Source organism: Hyperolius riggenbachi, chromosome 8 (genome assembly GCF_040937935.1).
Source record: "Hyperolius riggenbachi isolate aHypRig1 chromosome 8, aHypRig1.pri, whole genome shotgun sequence".
Lineage (NCBI taxonomy): Eukaryota > Metazoa > Chordata > Amphibia > Anura > Hyperoliidae > Hyperolius > Hyperolius riggenbachi.
The window spans coordinates 245,553,616-245,570,011 of NC_090653.1; the positions used below are offsets into that span (position 1 = coordinate 245,553,616).

The following is a 16,396-nucleotide window of genomic DNA, read 5'->3' on the forward strand; positions in this document are numbered from 1 at the left end:
TTTTTCAAGACAAACTAGGCTTTCATTGTATTCCATTTTTCCCATGAACATTTCTTTTGTATGAATTTTAATGGGAAAACAAGGAAAAAAATAGAAAAAACACATTTCTCAGTTTTACCAATTCCAGTTTAAAAACAAAAAGTGCTACTGTAGATAAAAAACACAAATTTTGTTTGGATATTCTTACCGCTTATCACAAAACTTAGATTATGTTTCTGTCACAATTTATGGTGAAGATATTTGATTCTGAAATAATGCTACAGAGTGTATTTTTCACTATGAACTGAGAAAATAAAAGTATTTTTAATGGTAAAAATCTCGTTAGCTCAGGAAACATATATTCCCGTTCACCAATTAGTGCTGCATCAGTGCCAGAAATGTGCACAGGAGCAAGCCCAATCCTGCACAGCACTGCTTCTGCTACAAGACGTATATCTACTGACTCGTGGCTTAGATGAAGTCACAGAGGACGTAGATTTACTGTAGTGGTAGATAAAGTGGTTGATAAAGACTTTTTGTACTTTTTTGCATAAAAACCCTTTTGAAGTTTTCTCAATTTTTTCCATTATATCCTTGTGCTGGTATAAATGTATTGAAGGTGTTGTGGCACACATCTAAGGAAATTTTTTCCCTTTTTCCCAGTGAGTTTACTACCATGCTTGCTACACAGCCAAAGCAGTTAAAAGGACCCTGAGCAGACTCTGACATAAAGTCACGCTGTGACCCCGGAATAGAAAGCCTGCGGGTCCTTCCTGGCATCTTCCTCCCCTCCACGCGTGAACCGCAATGTGATGCGCGGCAGAGGGAGGGGAAGTAGCCAGGAAGCCTGCGCATGCGCAGAGAGTACCTGCAGGCCTCCTATTCTGGGGTCACATCGTAACTTTGTCAGTCGCTGGTTATGATGTAATTTATAGCGGCCAGCTCGGGATAAGGGGCCTGTGAGTGTCTCCTCTTTACCAAATAGCTGTGGGTTTGCTTACATGCATACCCACAGCGTCTGCTTAGGATCCCTTTAAGGCATCTGCTTTTTCACTGACCTGAGGAATTGGGCAAACATCTGAGAAAACGTGTTGTTTATGTGCTCTAATAAAATAACTTTTTTCAATTAACTACCCAACGACCACATCACGCCGACAGGTGTGACCGCGGCGGCAGCCCCAACGCCCGTTCGGCGTAAAGTCCTGGGGCGGCAGTTTGCAGGAGATCGCGCGCAGGCTGAGCATGCATCTCCTGCTTGGTAGGCGGAGTGGAGCACCGCCTTCAGTCTCCCAGTGGCGAAACCACCTTGTACAGCGCTGCGATCTGTACCAGTGCTGTACTGGGGACAGCCGTTTGACACAGCTGTCCCCTCTCTGTGAAGCCTATGACAGCTGATCATGGGGATTGGCTGGTGGGGGGAGGGGGGGAATAGCTAAATATAAAAAAAACGGTGAAATTTATTAGAAACCAAACATATAAATATTAATAAACAAACATTCTGGGAGGGATCTGACCCCACCAACAGAGAGCTCTGTTGGTGGGGAGAAAAGGGGGGGAAATCACTTGTGTGCTGTCGTGTGGCCCTGCAGCAAGGCCTTAAAGCTGCAGTGGCCTATTTCACAAAAATGACCTGGGCTTTAGGGGGTTAAGTGGTCCTCAAGTGGTTAACTGGTCCAAATTCTTCAAGAGAGGTAAGATAACCTCTCTGTTGGTAAGATCAACAGCTTATTAGCCTATCTATTATGCATTGGGCACCGCCATCCCTGTTTTTAAGTATTTTGTCCTCATACACCATTTGTTTTACTTCACATGTGGACTGGTTCTTGCTGAAATCACATATTTTATTAATATTCTTAAAGAGAACCCGAGGTGGGTTTGAAGAATATTATCTGCATACAGAGGCTGGATCTGCCTATACAGCCCAGCCTCTGTTGCTATCCCAAACCCCCCTAAGGTCCCCCTGCACTCTGCAATCCCTCATAAATCACAGCCACACTGCTGACAAACAGCTTGTCAGAGCTGGCTGTGTTTATCTCTATAGTGTCAGTCTTCTGCTCTCCTCGCCTCCTGCAGAACTCCAGTCCCCGCCTGCATCCCTTCCCTCCCTGCTGATTGGAGGGAAGGGACGGGGGCAGGGACCGGAGCTATGCAGGAGGCGGGGGAGCAGCTGAGACTGACACTACAGATGTAAACACAGTCTCACAGCATGGCTGTGATTTATGAGGGATTGCAGAGTGCAGGGGGACCTTAGAGGGGTTTGGGATAGCAACAGAGGCTGGGCTGTATAGGCAGATCCAGCCTCTGTATGCAGATAACATTCTTTAAACACACCTCGGGTTCTCTTTAAAAGAAATGCAAGCAAACCATTCCTCTCTTCTGAAAAGCTTTTAGATGAGTGGAATTCTTTGCTTGCAGTTATGATCTCGTGATGTAGCTTTTAGTATTACTCAAGCATTGTATGATGTCACTTACCTCATACTTTTAACATTTGAATGAGCTTAATAAATATGGACTTTTAGCAAAAGCCAATCTATATTTATGTTGTGTTCACTAGTCACGAAGGTTAATTAACCACTTCACGGCCACAGTGCTACCCCCCCCCCCCCCCCCCCCCAAAGACCAGGCGATTTTATGCTTTTCAGCCTCCTGCACAGCCCAGCTTAGCCACCTGACACATGCCGCCGGAGGGGTCCGATCGCATACAGCGCTGCCGGGGGCCGCAGCGCTGTACGCTTGTAAACAAAGGGGATTTCTTTCTCCTTACAATTACAAGCAGCCTGCTAGCCGCGATCGGCGGCTAGCAGGCTATTCGTGGAACTCCACTCCGTGAACGGGCAGGGAACGATTGCGCATGCGCGCGGCCGTTCCCTGGGAAACTGCAGCCTCAGGACTTGATGCCAATTGGCGTTAACCGGGCCTGGGGCTGCCGCTGCGGTCACGCCCATTGGCGTGTGGCAGTCCTTAAGTAGTTAACCAAAATTAGGTTTATTTACAAGATTTACCAAATATCTACGTAAGCAGCATCTTCACTCTGTGCTTCTAGCCAGGGCATCACAGGAACAAACGATCCACAACAGTCTAGATAATCATATTAGTTATACAAGTAGTAGAACAGTGCCATCTACAGGCAAGATGTATGAACTGTGTAATTTAAGTATTGGTTATTCTAAATTTTTACGCTGCCGAAGGTCCCCTTTTTCCCTTGTATGTCACCTGAATGTATTTATACCCACATGTGAAGCCTGAGATGGAAGCTGACATCCTCTGACCCCCAGCTGCATGCCGGTGATGCCGGCAGAATTGGGGTGAGGCTGATTAGCTGGAGTGGCAGCTTCCATCTGAGCTACCTCACAGTGCATTATAAGCCATTGCCTTTAGTACATCAAATCTTAAAGGGAACCTAAACTGATAAGGATATGGATTTTTCCTTTTAAAATAATACCAGTTGGCTGACTCTCCTGCTGATCCTTTGTCTCTAATGCTCTTAGCCACAGACCCTCAACAAGCATACAGATCAGGTACGCTGACTGAAGTCAGACTGGATTAGCTGCATGCTTGTTGCAGGTGTGTGATTCAGCCACTACTGTAGCTGTAGAGATCAGCAGGACTGCCAGGCAACTGGTATTGTTTAAAAGGAAACATCAATATCCCTCTCAGTTCAGGTTCCCTTTAAAGGGCAACTGAAGTAAGAGGAATATGGAGGCTGCCATATCTATTTCCTTTTAAGCAATACCAGTTGCCTGGCTGTCCTGCTGATCCTCTGCCTCTAATACTTTAGACCATAGCCCCTGAACAAGCTTATGCAGATCAGACGTTTCTGACATTATTGTCAGATTTGACAAAATTAGCTGCATGCGTGTTTCTGATGTTACTACTGCAGCCAAATACATCAGCAGGGCTGCCAGGCAACTGGAATAGTTTAAAAGGAAATAAATATGGCAGCCTCCATATTTTTCTCACCACAGTTGTCCTTTAATCATTCAAAGTAGGAATGTCAAACCTCACTTGCAGAGTGCTGGACTACATCAACATATCTTTATCATAAAGTGCACCTGTCACCTGCAAGCACTGCAAGCTACCATTTGGAAAACCTAACCCAATATTCAGCCTGCTCTTTTAGTGCCACTGTGATGTTCTGGTAAAATGACAGGAAGACATTGCTAAAATTTAGGTCAAGTTATTGAGAAGGCCAGTGCCCAGGTGACAGGTACACTTGTGTTGTTTTCCCCTGTGTGTGTAACTAAGAAAGATGCTTTGTTTCTCTTGCAGGCAGAGCACGAGCTGCGAGTGGCGCAGACGGAGTTTGATCGCCAGGCTGAAGTCACCAGGCTGCTGCTAGAAGGGATTAGCAGTACCCATGTGAGTGCTGAGCTGTAATCTTAAGCCTCCATGAGCTCTGTAGCCGCTGGCCGTGTTTATATTGCTCGTTTGGTCACACAGCGCTGTGGATACCCTTTAACCCTTTAGCAGCCAATTTAGAGGCTTGCAAGTGCCGCAGGCCAATTAATTTTCGCACATTTTTTTTTAGTTCTTATTTGTTACCTTTTCTTGCTACTAATTAGTACTGCTGTAATGTGTATTTATGGCCACTTGTCACTAGGGGGCAGTGTGAGACAATAACAGAGGACTTCTGCTTTCAGTTTCTATAGCCTCTCCTAGCAGAGAGTCATCAAAGCATCCCAAAAATTGTCAGTTCTGCCAGCTGAGGTGAAAAGCAGTGCACTCTCTCTCAAAGGAGAGAATTCCTTTGAAGCTGCTAATGGGTTAAATGCAGACTGACACTAAGAAAGTTGGCCACACATCTATACCAGGCTGTGGCGTAACTAAGCAGCTTGGGGCCCCAAGAACGCTATTGATATGGAATTCCCAGAACGCTCTTATTTTTCACTGCACAGTCTTCTTGTTATCAGCCCAGATAAAAATCCCCGACTGAGCATTCAGTCTAGCTTTGCCCCAGGATGATTATAGCCGAGTCAGTCTTCTGTGATGTCTTTTCAAGCCCAAGCCTGCCCTCTTGTGGCTCTGATTTCCTGCTATGTATCCTCGTAGCAGGAATACTGAGCAGTGAAAAATGAAACAAAGAGCAGAGTAGGTGTTATATTCCCATTGATATATATGGTAAAATACATGAGGGAGCTTCGTCTCTGGTTCTCTTTAAAACCTACCAAGGACAGTTGCAGTGTCAGAGAGGTGTAATCACGGTAAGAATTACTACTATTCAATGCACATATGGAGGTGTTCATTACCAGCATAGCACCAATGCAAAGCTATTAAGATGGATGGAGGACCCCTCTGGTCAAGAGGCCCGGTGCAGTCACAACCTCTGCATCATTAATTAATATCAAAGCGATCCAGCGGAATAAAATGATTAAAAATCAAATGCGTTTCCACAGTGCGCTTCAATCAGGTCTTAGGCTATAACCGCTTCAAGTATCAAAAACAATATTTCAGCGCACATCCGTTATAAGTCCTTCAACACATCAGTCCATGAAATGCATTCAAATATTCAGCCTTCTGTATCTTGCTATCATCGATAATCTTTTCAGGTCCACCACCAGATACACCCTTATAAAAGACACACTCACCAGACGTCTCTGACCACTATTAGACTGGTCAGAGAAAGCATGAATCCAGGAGCCTTGGTGCTTCAGGGTCCTGGATCCTTCGGATAATAAATACCATCCCTTCCTCCTTAGTAGTTGTTTACCTCAAAAAAGTGAGATTCTCATAGTGTGATGCAGTATAGAATTTAAAACTTTATTATTAAAAGCCAGTCACATGGTCCTGGGCGTTATGTGCACATAGTTTTATGGCGGGCTCTCCCCCGCTGCCTATGCTGGGCTGATGGTTCTTTCCCGTTCTGACACTTTGTCCCGGGGATCCGCCACATACATCAGACAGGGGCCGCCGTAGACCTTCACCGCCGATTTCCCAGTATGTCCAGTCTCCGCCCTATCGATTTTGTCACTGCCTCGTGACTCATCAGGGTCACCATGGATGAAGGAGGACCCCTCTGGTCAAGGGGCCCGGTGCGGTCACAACCTCTGCATCCCCTATTGCAGAGGTGCCCGCACTTTTTTTTGGGTTGTGAGCTACTTCAAAAAATTAGCAAGTCAAAATGATCTACCTATGTGCAATTTTAGGAGCACAATTGTATACTCAGAACGGAAAATGTAGTGCGGTCAGGATCTACCATGAAGTCCTTGTGATCTACCGGTAGATATCTACCTAATGGGCACCCCTGCCCTATTGCTTCGCCACTGATAACAGGCATTTCATTATGGAGAAACACTGCTTATAAAAGAAGTGAGAGGGTAATGAGGCCTCAATATTTATTTCATTTTTAACAATGCACATTGCCTGGCTGTCTTGCTGATCCTCTGCTTCTAAGGGCTCGTTTCCACTATCGCGAATCTGCATGCGTCCAACGCATGCAGATCCGCACATGTAATATAAGTGGATGGGCCTGTTTCCACTGTAGCGTTGTTGAGGTGCGTTTTTTTCAGCGTGAAAAAAACGCACAAAAGAGCCAACGATTTCGCCTGCGTCGGGAATCCGTGCGAATCGCCGCTAATGTATTTAATAGTAAAAACGCATGCATTTGTTACATGCGTTTTTACCCGCGATTTCGCGTGCGATTTCGCACCTTTTTCAATTTTATTTAGCCCTGGCAGTGTCATGGTTAATTTCGCATGGCACCCTGCCATGCGAAATCGCAGGCGAAATCGCGGGTAAAAACGCATGTGGAAACGCATCCGCATGCGTTTTTACAAGCGTCGGAATGCGGCCGAAATCGCGTCGCAACAGTGGGAACGAGCCCTAATACTTTTAGCCCTTAGACCCTGAACGAGCATGCACATCAGACACTGTAGTATGGATACAGAGGCGTCAAAAGGATAAAAGTAGCTAAAAACTTTAAAACATGAGGAGGCAGTGGTGGACTTACCTCCTCCAAGCAGACACAAAGTTGCCAAAGTGTTTGTCAAATACAACAAGTTTATTTACATACTCTGGAGGACAATGCAATGCGCTTCGCAGGTTTGATCTCGCTTCATCAGGCAATAATCACGTAGTAATAGCATATGTGGTCAGTAGAAGAGCCAGGCACCTCTGTGAACCTGCTTGTCCCAGGTGTGACTCCGCCATTCCAAAAGTTAAAAGATCTGTTTGATGGCCAATAAATATATATATTTTATAACCCATAAGTAGCTTCAGAGGAATTACTGGTATCTTGTTTGAGAGAAGTGCACTGCTTTTGACTTCAGCAGGACACCTAGTGCTGTAAATTATTTGAATGCTTTGATGTCTCTCTGCTAGCAGAGGATATAGACACTGAAAGCAGAAGTCCTGTTATTGTCTCACACTGCACATTACACCTGTAGTAAGTAGTAGTAAGTAAATGTGACAAATATAAAAATGCTAAAATAAATTGGCCTGGAGCACTTGCAAGTCTCTAAATAAGTTGGCTGCTTATTTAGACTGCCTATCAAACAGTTACTAGGCAGCAGTGAGCAGTTCTCAGGCAGCAGCAAACAGTTGCCAGGCAGCAGCGAGCAGCATTTCACTACCTATCAACTGCCTGTGGAAAAGAGGCCTTAAAGAGAGTCTGAAGCCTTAAAGAGAACCCGAGGTGGCCTTGTATTACGTAAGTGGGGCACAGAGGCTGGTTGGGCACACTAACACCAGCCTCTGTTGCCCCATCGTGTGTGTCAAAGACCCCCCTGCTCGCCGCTAAACTCCCCGCAGTGCTGGCGACACGCAGCGCGTCGCCAGCACAATGTTTACTCTAGCGCTGTCTGTCAGCGCCGCTCCCACGCCTCCTCCGCATCGCCGCTACCCGCCCTCGTCCCTTCCCTCCAATCAGCGGGAGGGAAGGGACGAGGGCGGGTAGCGGCGATGCGGAGGAGGCGGCGGAGCGGCGCTGACAGACAGCGCTAGAGTAAACATTGTGCTGGCGACACGCTGCGTGTCGCCAGCTCTGCGGGGGTATAGCGGCGAGCAGGGGGGTCTTTGACACACACGATGGGGCAACAGAGGCTGGTGTTAGTGTGCCCAACCAGCCTCTGTGCCCCACTTACGTAATACAAGGCCACCTCGGGTTCTCTTTAAAAAATTCCTCTGAAGCCTAAAATGCTGCATTCCTGTGGCAGAACAATGTAATTAAACCCCCTAAATCCTGGGACAAAATTCCACGACTTTCCAGGTCGGGGATTTTGTTGCCCGTGGAGGCAGAGCTTAGCACTGTAGCTTTGCCTCCAGTCATGTCGATCTCCACGGATCTCCGCCTCTCCCTGTTCCTCCCAGTGAAAAAATATTAAGAGGGTCGGTAGGAAGTGAAGATCCCGGAGATTGACACGAGTAGAGGCAGAGCTACTGCACAAAGCTCTGCCTCTACCAGGAAGGAGCCCCGAATTTAGCCCAGGGGATTTGGGGAGTTTAATTACATCGTTCTGCCTCGGAAATGCAGCGTTTTAGCTATGCTCATGCTGCTTAACATAAATGTCAAGTAAAAAGAGGATTTTTTTTTAAGGCTTCAGGCTCCCTTTAAGGAAGCCCAAAAATGGCAACTTACAGCAATATAAGAGCTTGCACCCTTCTTCAGGTTTTTATTGCTGTCCCTGTTCTGGGGTAGTGGGAGAATTCTACCCAAAAAGGGGCACAGAGATCAATAACAAGCTAATGACATTTCCAAACCTCTTATTAAAAGCTGTGAAAAGCTTTTGGCTGGAGCTGGGTTGGTCTTTCTGGGCACACAAGTTTGTCCTTCAACTGATCATCTCCTTTCCAAACCATAACCTGATAGAGCAGCTGTCCTTTCGCCATGAGCTGAAATTGAATAATAGAACACAGAAACAAACAGCAGAGAAGGGTAAACTGTTGTACGGAGTATTCTGTTACGCACTTTCTGTCTTGTTTGGACTCTTTATGGGAAACCCTCATTACATTGCCACGCTCCAGCTTACCTGTTGAGAGTTTAGTGTTTACTAAGTGACCTCAGGCTTAGATTAATGGATGTCATCCTGGAAAAAGGGCCACGTGTTTCAGCTTTCCTCTCTTCCTCAGGTCAACCACCTCCGCTGCCTGCACGAGTTCGCAGAAGCCCAGGCTACGTATTATGCCCAGTGCTATCAGTACATGTTGGATCTGCAGAAACAGCTGGGCAGGTATGTAGGCATTAACCTCTACATTGAAGTCACCCTGGCTGGATAGCTGACTGTACATTCCACATCTGCTATGCTCAATGCCGACCTATAACCTTTCCGAGGGCTCGTTTCCATTGCAACACAGGTGGCCGTGCGATACGTAATTCCCCGAGGTGGGGTTTGCGATCCCATTCATTATAATGAATGGGATTGCGGGCGCAGTCGCCCCACAATGCGTGCAATTCAGCGAATAATCCCAGCCTATGTACGGAAACATCAGACAGTTCAGTCTATGCACTCTCTGATGTCCCTGCGATGGTGTTTCCATAAGCGTGGCTAAAAGCGTGCATGTGGAAATGAGCCCTGAGCATTTACACATACTTATCAGCACTGGTGTACTTTAGAGGGCCCTGCAGGAAACCTCATATGGAATTCTTCTAGTGTGATTGGTTGGACAGCACTGTCTCAAAATGTTAGGTTGTAGTAAACTACACCCACACTATTCGGCCAATAACAACCCTCCGTGCTGTGATTAGAGAATTGTTCCCTATACGGTTTCCTGCTAGCCAGAGCAGGGACAAGGTCCTACAGCACCCAAGGCTGAGACACCAAAGCGCGCCCCTCTATCCTTCCCACCCCAACCGTCACACACTGATTGCTTTTAGAATAAGATTCGCCACCAGGGCCCCCAACACCTTAATCTCTAGTTATCTGGCTTGCGGTCACTCACATGTATCCCCTTTCAATATTAATCTCTGCTTCAAACACAATAGGGGAATGATAGCTGAGTGAGTTGTGCGTCCCCTCCTACACTGCACCCTGAGGCTGGAGCCTCTCTTGCCTCGGCCCGGCCCTGCTGCTGGCTCCCCTCGGCTTACCAACCCTGAACTCAAGTATCACCAACAGTGCATGTTTTGTGGCAATCCAGAGTTAGATAATGGTTGTGGTTTTCTGAAAGACGTGCACTGTTGATGGTACTTGAAGACAGGATTGGTAAGCCTTGAGCTAGAGTAGACTAGCGCATGTATATCGAGCACAGCCCAGTTCAGAAAGCCTTTCCTTTATTGCTTTGCAACCCCCAGCATAAGTCTTTTATTGCGAGTGGGTTGCACTGCTACCCTCACTAGCATTGTACTGCTTGATGCAGTACTTAAAGGATACCACAACTGACATGTGGCATAATGAGATAGACATGGGTATGTACAGTGCCTAGCACACAAATAACTATGCTGTGTTCCTTTTTTTCTTTCTCTGCCTGAAAGAGGTAAATATCAGGTATGTAAGTGGCTGACTCAGTCCTGACTCAGACAGGAAGTGACTACAGTGTGACCCTCACTGATAAGAATTTCCCCCTTTTTTATCTCTTTCTTGCTCTCAGAAGCCATTTTCTTCTAGGAAAGTGTTTTATAGTTGGGATTTCTTATCAGTGAAGGTCACACTGTAGTCACTTCCTGTCTGAGTCAGGACTGAGTCAGCCACTTACATACCTGATATTTACCTCTTTCAGGCAGAGAAAGAAAAAAAGGAACACGGCATAGTTATTTGTGTGCTAGGCACTGTACATACACATGTCTATCTCATTATGCCACATGCCAGTTGTGGTATCCTTTAAGATCCCCTGCTGCTACTCTTCACCCACCTACTCAACTAAGGTTTACTTTTGCATTGATTGTGCTTATGATTGACAACTGGCTAAAATCATGGGACAGTTGATTGGTCAATTGGCCACAATAAGTGGTACAATTGGGTATATTGAGGTTGATTATAGGAGCTTCTGTGTGCAAGTTACACTGATAGAAAACTGTGCACCCAGGAAAATGTGCTTACAAACCAAACTTATTAGATAATGCAAGATGGCTGCTTTCAGTCCGGTTGTCTGTGATTGGAGGAGGAGCGGAGGTTTTTATAAACATGATATTTCTTTGGGCAAAAGGCACTTAGGGCCGGTTCACACTTGCTTAAAAAACATTTAACACAGTAAGCAGATCCTAATGTTAAAGAGGATCCGCCTCCACTTGGTACGTTGTGCGAGTCTGAACTTGGCACATTTCTCGGACTGGATGGGAAAATGTATGCGATAAAAGCCTATGAGAACAAACACTGCCCATTCTCACTAGGCTAGTTGCCACGTCCGCTTCGCCAGTCGATCGCTGCTGTGACATAAAACTGCCCCATTGATGATCATTGCCAATTGCCGCCGCTCAGCCCCTCCTACAGAGACCGGTGGCCGGCATAAACATGGGGATCTCCATTGGGCTGCAAAAGACCAAAGGGAACAGGGAATTGGTTCATGGTGGACCAATAAAAAGTCTCCCTGCTCCTAGGGAGAATTGGCCTAACACAGCCTATGGAGAGTCCCATGCTCCTCCTGGCTTCCGGGCTAAATGTATGGTTGGACCAAGTAGCGGTAGTGGGACAGGTGAGTGGCGATGCGGACGTGATAAACGCAGAGGCGGATGAGCAGACTAGGAATATGTTGCAAGTGGAGAAAAAGGGACGGAATGCATCCGCTTGGCGGATGTGCTTACTGAGCACCCGCTCTAGTGTGAACCGGCCCTTAGGATAATTATATCAATAATGAGATAAGATTTTATTGTATCTTATTTTAGACAAATCTTGCATAATCCTAAAAATACCTGTATTAAACGTGATGATACGTGACTACAAACAGCTGTGTGAAGAACTCTGGATCTGTTGGTGAAGCTCCTGCTTGAATCTTATTATCCCACAATTCAGACTGCAAGTGGGAAGGCACAGACTTAATCTATATGAGAAGAATGCAGCTTATTGCACAGACTGTCCGTCTGTAATACAGGAAGTGATCAGTGTCTAAGCTCCTGAGCAGTTACTTTACCCTCCTTGATTACCTGATGACTGCAGACTGATATAAACAAGCTCTGCTGCTAAAGGTGCAGACACAAACTATTTGTGTCCCCTGTTGGGACTGAGGTCGATCGTGTTGGGGAAATGAGCTGTGTCCTTTGGTGATAGCCGAGCAAGGTGTACTGTTACTATGGGAAGGGTGGGGATGGTAAATAGCATAATGGAGTAGCTTCAAGCAGGCAGAGTAAGGAGAAGAAAACATGCTCAGCCATTGCTGCCGCCTAAACATACAGCAGGCACAAATGAAAACTGTGAACCTGAGATAAACTAAGTGTATAGATTTATTCTTACCTGGGGTCTAGCCCCCTGTAGTCTCTCGGCTCAGTCTCCATCCTCCCGATCCCATCTGTTCTACCGCAGTTACAGTCTTAGCAAACGGCATAGAGTGTTCCCAGCAACAGGAGCACGATGGGACCGCACCTGCGCAGTGACCGTGACAGTCAGGGAATTTTACCAGCCACACTGCAGGACAACGAAGGGAACAGGGAGGATGGAGAACAAGCAGACTAACTACTGGGCCATGGAGGAAGCTTCAGGTAAGTATAACTCTATACACAATTTATCTCAGGTACACTTTAAGAACATGTTTTTTATAAATTGCCTACTATTTACATAAAAACTGTTCCAGAACTAGGGATTTAACAGATGAATATACCTGTATTGCTAAATAACTAAATCACTTATTGATCTTTCCCTTTCTTCCTGTGCTGGCAGCTCCAAGGGGGATGTGTAAGTATAGTGCTGGCAGGTTGTGACGCGATTTGGTATCTGTGGTCTTGTCTGAGATGCTGGGATCTCCTCAAGCTTGCAGCTCAAGTTTTCATTTAAAGGACAACTGAAGTGAGAGCTTGTTCACACTGCAGGTGTTTTTGGCTTTCTTTCGCCCGTGTGCGGTTTTTAAAAACGCCGTGCGCTGTTCGTTCAGTAAAGCGGTGCATGTACCATTTTAGAGGCGATTCCACCTCAATGGACAGTATAGGAGAAATGCAAAACACTTACAAAATCGCTTTGTGTATCAAACATTCACGTTTTTAAAGAGACTCTGTATCAAAAAAAAAGTTCCCCTGGGGGGTACTCACCTCAGGAGGGGGAAGCGTTAGGGTCCCAATGAGGCTTCCCCCTCCCCTGTAGCTGCAGGCAGTCCTGCGCTGGCTTCCCCGAAGTATCCGGCAATCCTCCCTCGACAAGCCTGACAAGCGCTGATTTATTTACCTCCCCGGCTCCAGCAGGGGCACTATTGCGGCTCTTCGCACAGAGATAGGCGAAAATAGCCGATCTCCATCGGGACTGCTCTATAGCGCAGGCGACTTGTGCCTCCGCAGTAGAGCGGCCCGACGGAGATCAACTATTTTCGCCTATCTCCATGCGGAGAGCTGATACTGCACCCCCGCTGGAGCCGGGGAGGTAAATATTTACATCGCCGCCATTCCGGGAGGATTTTCGCCGCCGCTGTGGGACTGATCACGACGGGGGAGGCCTCAATAGGATCCGGAGGCTTCCCCCACCCAAGGTGAGTACCCCCCAGGGGAGGTTTTCTTCGTTATAGGTATTTTTAAGACTATATATAGTGGTTAGATAGCACCCCTGTCAGAAACAAATGATGTGCCTGGCGAATGGGGCTCACAGCACATAAGTCCCAGTCATGTCTTCAAATGAATAGTAAGACCATCCATAACAATTTGCTCTTTTACTTTATTAAAGACAAACAGACATATTGAAGTACAACGTTTCGGAGGCTTGCCTCCCTTTGTCAAGTAATGTCCGTGTCTCCACGCAAATTGTTATCGATGGTGCTGGCTTACTTTTCATTTGAAGAGGTTTTTTAAGAATAAATGCATTGTATTTATTCTTTTCCAGGCCAAAGAGTTCACCTCGTTCCTTGCGTCAGGGAGTGAATTACAAAACTGCTTGCTAAAAACGCTTAGAAAACTGCTAAGCACAAAAACAAATTGCACACCGAATCGGGGAAAAAAAAACGCCTCAACACCAGCCCAACGCAGATGGACACGCAAACGGAACGCAATGTGAACAAGGCTTAAAGTGAATGTTTACTGTTTAAAAAAAAGAAAAAGTCAGATACTCACCTAAGGAGAGGGAAGGCTCGGTCCTAATGAGCCTTTCCTCTCCCGGTGCCCGGTCCCGCGCAGGATCCCACGTGGCAGTATTCGACCAGTTCGGTCAAATACTACCACTTCCGCATCCTGAAGGGAGCTTTCGGAAGCCTTCGAGAGCACTCGGGCTCCCGATGACGCGGCCGCTCCATACTACGCATGCGCGAGCGCCCACTATGACGCACTCGCGCGTGCGTAGTATGGAGCGGCCCGTCTTCGGAAGCCCAAGTGCTCCCGAAGACCTCCGAAGTCCCTGCGGCGGCGGACGCGAACGGAGGAGCCAGCGCAGCACCGAGGGCACCGGGAGAGGGAAGGCTCATTAGGACCAAGCCTTCCCTCTCCTTAGGTGAGTATCTGACTTTTTCTTTTTTTAAACGGTACCCATTGGCTTTAAGTGGGATATGGAGGCTGCCATATTTATTTCTTTTTAACCATTACCAGTTGCCCGGCAGTCCCATTTTCTGCCTCCAATACTTTCAGCCATAGCCCCAGACCAAGCATGCAGCAGATCAGGTGTTTGACATTGTCAGATCTGACCAGATTAGCTGCATGCTTGTTTCTGGTGTGATTCAAACACTACAGCAGCCAAATGGATTAGCAGGGCTGCCAGGCAACTGGTATAGTTTAAAAGGAAATAAATATGGCAGCCTCCAGTCTTCTTACTTGTCCTTCAAGAGAAACTATATTGAACATAATGTAATTTTACCTGACCCTGGTATACATTTGTAAGGGAACCTGAAGTGAGAGCTCTCTTCAGGTTAGATACTCGCATATGTAAGAGGCACAGCTCTGGAAACCATAGAGCCTAGCCAGTCCTCTGCCTGTTCCATCGTTCCTGTGCTGTCCCTGGTTGAAGTTATGCAACCTGCTAGGTCAGATAGCTCTTCAGTACTCCTCAGGCAGCCTTTGGAGCCACTCGGGCAGCCTTTGGAGCCACTCGCTTCCCTGAGTAGTTTCCAAAGACGAGCGCATCCGTACTGGGCACTCACAAGTCCAGGCTCTCGTGCATGTGCAGCACAGATGCATTCATCTCCAGAACTCCTCAGGGATGCGGTAGTTCTTGCCTGAGGAGAGCCAAAGACCTAACAGGTTGAATAACTTCAACCAGACAGGGACGGCACATCAATGCACACACTTCCAATTTAGATTGGGCAATGTTGCCACTTACATGTAGTACGAGGAACACATTTTGAGTAATATGAGATTGTATAAGTAATCTATGATAGTAAAAATGTTGCCACACAACATTGTTTTAAAATATTTGTTCAATTTAATAATTGCAATCAATTTTTCTGACGGATTGTAACATTTTAAATATATGACCACTGTACCACACAGCTATGTTCAATTTTTCCCCAATTATGATAAAAATGATTGGAAACTCTTGACAAAATTGCAAGGGTGTGTATATCAATGAACTGACAATCTAACACACACCATACAATCTTTAGAAAAATTGAAGAAAAATTTCCAGCATACCAGATCGATAAAAATCGGGGAAAAAGGGGAAATTTTGGAATTTTTCAGTCAAATGAAAAAAAAAAAGCTTTTTTTTTCTAGAGATCCGATCATATTTATCGAATTACCGTAAAATTAGATAATTTTATTGTATCATGCATGGCCACCTTAATGGACATCCGAGATGACATGAGATAGACATATGTATGTACAGTACCTAGCACACAAATAACTAGGCTATGTTCCTTTTTTTTTTTTTTTTCTTTCTCTGCCTGGAAAAAGTTAAAAATCAGGCATGCAAGTGACAGTGTCTGTCTGGGTCAGACTATAGCGTAACCCTCTCTGATAAGTAATTACAGCCATAAAATACTTTCCTGTTAGTAAATGGCTTCTGAGAGCAGGAAAAATAAAGAAAAAGAGCCAATAGTTCATACATCTGAGCTCTGGCTTACTTCAATGACTGTCATTGAGCAGAGACAATAAAACAGTAAAAACTAGATTTAAATATAAATTAAAACTGTGGGATATCTTAAAAAGAGTCATTTTTTAGGAGACAAAGGATAGATACAAATACAATTGTTTTTCTCTCAGATGCCCTTTTAGGAAGAGGTAAAAATAAATAATAAAAAATAAATTGGCTGGGTGTAGATATGGGCAATGTAACGCAAATAGCTCAGAGTTAATGCAGGATTATATAAATGGTTTCACCTTGAAAAATGGACCAATCACCTTCTACCTTGGCAGGATTCAATTGGTTCATTTTTTCAAGCTGCACACATTTGCATAGCCTGCTCCAACTCAGAACTATTTGCTCACTGATCA

The 16,396-nt window shown here is 45.8% G+C and overlaps 1 protein-coding gene across 5 annotated transcripts in view; it reads left to right on the forward strand.

Annotated features, from left to right (window-relative positions):
• The window catches only part of SH3GLB2 (SH3 domain containing GRB2 like, endophilin B2), a 136,416-nt gene that overhangs the window by 114,767 nt on the left and 5,253 nt on the right, over nt 1-16,396 (forward strand). For 3 of the 5 annotated variants that reach the window (XM_068248501.1, XM_068248500.1, XM_068248503.1), the window contains 3 exons: nt 4,249-4,338; nt 9,043-9,143; nt 12,720-12,734. In XM_068248501.1, the coding sequence (XP_068104602.1) occupies nt 4,249-4,338; nt 9,043-9,143; nt 12,720-12,734 (206 nt within the window). The remainder of the gene's footprint in view (nt 1-4,248; nt 4,339-9,042; nt 9,144-12,719; nt 12,735-16,396) is intronic. The other 2 variants (XM_068248502.1, XM_068248504.1) reach the window with 1 other exon arrangement.